The following is a 4,442-nucleotide window of genomic DNA, read 5'->3' as shown; positions in this document are numbered from 1 at the left end:
TCCCAGCCTCGTCCCGAACTGGCGGCCACCCCTCTGTGGCATGTGTGTAGCAGGTCGAGGATGATGCGGAATCAGCTGCGAAACGGGGAAGACGTTATGCCCTGCGTAGCTCCCAGGAAGATCAATTCGGTAAGCCACCTCCCCTATCCTCTCAGTAACCTTGAATGGACCTCGATACCGAGGCTCCAATTTGGCACACTCATTTAACGCTGGCAAGTGTCTGCTGCTAATCCACACTCGATCCCCCACCTTATACTCCATCGGACGTCTCCTGGTGTCAGCGTAATACTTCTGTCTCCACTTTGCTTGCAGGATGTGGGCCTGTGCCCTATCGCAGAGGCGCTGAAAAAGTTTCGTCATAGGAGGGGAGAGTGTTGGGGGTAACGTCCCCACTATGTCCAGGTCCGCCGCTGTAAGGGGTTCTCCCCTATCATGACTTCAAACGGAGAGAGCTCTGTGGACGAGTGGGGTGTAGTATTATACGATAGCTCTAATGCAGGTAACAGATGCTCCCACTCCCTCTCATCCGATTGTATGTATGTGCGTAGCATCTGCTCGAGCGTGCGGTTCACACGCTCCGTCTGTCTGTGGGTGGTAGGGGGAGGGCAGTGCTCGTCTGATGTTGAAGCGCTAGCACAGCGCCTCCCAGATCTCCGAGGTGAAACGCGGGTCCCTGTCTGAGACTAGGGTCTCTGGGAACCCATGATATCGAATGAGCCTGTCCGCCAATAGTGCTACCGTGTCTGCTGCTGAACTTGTCTTGCGCGTGGGGATGAAATGGGCCATCTTGCTCAGTGAATCCACCAGCACCAAGATGGCGTCGTGTCCTGCGTGTGTGTGTGGCAGCACGGTGATAAAGTCCAAGCTCACGTGGCTCCAACGCCGTGACTGTATCAGGAGTTGCTGCAACAGGCCGGCGGGTTTCTGGGTGACCCTCTTCGAAGCTCGACATTGTACACACGAATCCACGTACGTATTCGTATATGTGCGCATCCCAGGCCTATAGTAATATTTGCTGATTGCAAGGAAAGTCTTCTTTTGTCCCCTGTGCCCCGCTGTGACGTGATCGTGAAACTGGTATAGTATATGCGTTACGAACTCCGGTAATTGTGGGACACATATCAGCCAAATGCCATTCTGACATATGCGCAGATATGGGTGCTGGTAACAAAACCCATAGCGGCGTTGATGAATCTCGGCATGGACAGTTTCTCCTGGGGTCTTGGCAGCGGCCGTATAAGCTTCGCGGAAGACTGGACACTTAGAGTATGCCCCTGGCCAGTCGAGAGCGTGTGTAGGGGAATTCGGCTTGTGTGTTGCACTCGTCTGTTGCTGTGGCCGATCGCGCTGCTGTTGTGTATCCAGGGTCACCTCCGTGGGCTTCTCGCTTCTCCGCTGTTGCCGCGTCCTCGCCCGAATGCCGGCTAGTTGTCGACAGTCGTTACGTCGTCTTCTAGTTTCAGGATGTGGAGTTAAGGGTACCTCAGCGGGTGCGAGGGAAACCAATGAGTCTTGTTGGGTGTCAATACTGCTGGGAGCCTTGGTTGTAGGCCCTCCAGGGTTACGTGACAATGCATCCGCTACTTGATTGCGTGTGCCTGGCAGGTATAAGATCGTCAGTTCAGGGAACTCTGCGAGGAAATCAAGCCACCTGGCGGTACGCCCCCTTAAAGGTTTGGATGCCCTAAGTTGTTGCAGGTGTGTTAGTGCTTGATGATCCGTGTAGGCCGTTACCTTCACTGCCCGCAGTAGGTGTGACCACTTGTCCAAAGCGGTAACCAGTGCCAATAATTCTTGATCATAGATTGAGTACTTCTGCTGCGCAGCGTTCATTGTTTGGCTCAGGAACCCGATTGGTTTTCTCTCCTGCTCTAGGACCGCACCCAACGCAAATCCCGAAGCATCCGTGTACAGGTCAAAAGGCTTCGTGGTATCGGGTATCTGGAGGGTGACGTAATCAGTTAGTTTTCGTTTGAGCTGTTGCACTGCCTGTGTGTGGGCCTCCGTCCACTTGAAAAGGGCCCCCTTCCGTGTGGGTTCCAGTAGGGCGCGGGCCACTCTAGCATAGTCTGCCCCCATAAACATACGACAGTAGTTTACAGTGCCCAGGAACTGCCGCACCTGGGTGTCATTCTGTAGCACCTCCGGCCACTGTTGAACGGCTGCAACTTTGTCAGCGGCGGGTTTGATTCCTTCCGCGCTGACTGTGTACCCCAGATACGTGAGTTCTTTCTTTGCGAACTCACATTTGCTGAACTTCGGAAAGAAGTAATTCTTTTGTAAGATACTTAGAACTTGTTTCAATAGAGTAGCGTGGCCTTGTAAATCAGAGCTGTATATAAGTATATCATCCAAATAGGCTATCACCCCTTGTCCCAAGAATGGTTGTAGACAATAATTAATGTTTGCTTGGAACGTTGCAGGTGCTCCTTTCAGGCCGAAAGGCATCACCTTATACTCAAAAAGGCCAAGCACGGAACTGAACGCAGTCTTCCACCGGTCCTCCCGTGCCATGCGTACCTGATGATATCCCGACTCCAGATCCAAAGAGGAAAAATACTTGGCCCCTCCCAGCATTTCCAAGATAGTGGCAATGGGAGGTAAGGGGAAGTCGGGCGCCACCGTAAGAGCATTTATCTCCCTATAGTTAACTACCATTCTCATCTTTTGTTCCCCCGTCCCGTCGTCCTTCTTATCCCCCATGATAGTCAGGGCGCATATAGGGGAATATGTAGGCCCTATCCATCCCTTAGTAGTCAGTCGGGCTATCTCCTGTTTGTGTGCCTGTAATTGTTCAGGGGTCATTCGGTATATCGGCGACTTTGTAGGCATCCTCCCAGGCACTAGGAGGATCCGATGATCAAAAGGGCGCTTCGGTGGTAGTCCAGCGGGCAGCTGATCAGGGAACACTGCTCGGTATCCCTTCAACACATCAAGGATGATTGAAGGGGTCGACGACGCTGCCTCGGACTTTAGCCATTCATCGAAACGCGAATACTCCAGGGTAGCTGTCGGCCAAGGGGACTCCTCCTCATCGTCTAACTGCTCTTGTTCCCCCATTTCTCTGTTCCCCCCAGCCCCTGCAGGAACCTTGGGGGTTCCCAACACGGCGCAGCACCATGTCCCTTGCCCAGCCTCTGTCGGATTCGGTGTTTCGGGCTTCTCGCCCACCGGGATTGCGAGGATAGAAGACAGCCCTTGCATCGGGTGTTGAATCTGTGCTGTGTTCTCCCTGGCCTGTTGTAGTAGTGCCTTGATATCCACCTTCAGTCCCTTTAGCGTGTGTGACTTGTGCTTCATAGGCTGGGGGCGTAGAAGTGCCATAGCCTCCTCCTGTGGCATCTCAGCTATTTGTCTGGCTAGTAGGTCATACGCCCGTTCGGCTGGTGACTTTGGGCTTACCAGGGGGTCGCTAACCCGTTCCGACCTCCCTTTGCTTAAACGAACGAGTGTCAACTTAATCCATTGGCCCTCTACCAGTGCACGTAGTTCATCCGAAGGGAAAGACCACGCAACCTCGTGCTCAGTCAACCAGTCTAGTCCCACCACTAGATCGTAAGGCACCGGTCCCACTAAGAAGTCCCCAATTAGTTTCATGCCCCCGCTCCACATAACTAACCGTTTGACTACTCGAGTGATCCTCAACTTCTCTCCGTTCGCCACCGTGAAACAGCATTCCTCCGCTAGTAATCTCTCCTTTAGCTGAAGTTTCCTCACTTTATCCGGGTTTATAAAGCTTCTGGATGCTCCCGTATCTACCAGCGCTTCGCATCGTTGTCCTGCTACCACCACTCTCAGGACAGCTGCTGTTCCTGCGCTACACAGGCTCCCCCCTTGGGTATCTTCCTCCCCACTTATCTGCCACCATTGCCCCTTCCAAACTTGATCTAAGCAGCAACTGTGCGTCTGTGCGGTTGACTCAGGAGCTGCTACCCGACCCAGCAATTTTTCTCGCAAATTCGGGGAAACCGGTATACTATTGGGCCCTGTAGCTATCGTACACAGGGCGCCGCTACCAGGTGCCATCGGCCTAGCCCGATTGTCCCCGTCAACGGCTAGGCCTGCTCGTTTAAACGTCTAGGTGGAGTAGGTCGGGGTCGTGTCGGTGGAGTCTCTCGCTTGACAGTAGGAGCTCCATTTCGGTCGTAGGGAGAGGCACACGTGGAAGCATAGTGTCCCACTCCTCCGCACCGACGACACATTTCCCCGGGGCGCTTAGTGTCCTCTGTTCTTGATGGGCAGGCCAGTGCTGAGTGCCCTCTTCCCCGACACACGTAACACTCCAAAGTTCTGGTTTGCTCTCTGGTAGGAGGCGGGTGTTCCCTTATGGTCTCCCGCCTTTCAATCTGACGCTTCTGGTGTTCATGGTTCCCGTAAGTTGTTAAAATGTGCCGTAGTTCCCGCTGAGTACGTCAGTAGTACTTCAACGCTTCATCCCAGCT

The 4,442-nt window shown here is 53.6% G+C and overlaps 1 protein-coding gene across 1 annotated transcript; it reads right to left on the bottom strand.

Annotated features, from left to right (window-relative positions):
• Positions 1-630: 630 nt before the first annotated feature.
• Positions 631-4,026, bottom strand: EMWEY_00052190 (hypothetical protein, conserved; the record flags this gene model as incomplete). Its single annotated transcript, XM_013479813.1, has 1 exon — positions 631-4,026. The coding sequence occupies one exon, from the start codon at positions 4,024-4,026 to the stop codon at positions 631-633; it is 3,396 nt and encodes a 1,131-aa protein (XP_013335267.1).
• Between the last annotated feature and the right edge of the window lie 416 nt (positions 4,027-4,442).

This window comes from Eimeria maxima, genomic scaffold, assembly GCF_000499605.1.
Source record: "Eimeria maxima Weybridge genomic scaffold, Emw_scaff1391, whole genome shotgun sequence".
Lineage (NCBI taxonomy): Eukaryota > Apicomplexa > Conoidasida > Eucoccidiorida > Eimeriidae > Eimeria > Eimeria maxima.
The sequence above is the reverse complement of the archived record's forward strand: the minus strand, read 5'-3'. Positions and strand labels throughout refer to the sequence as shown.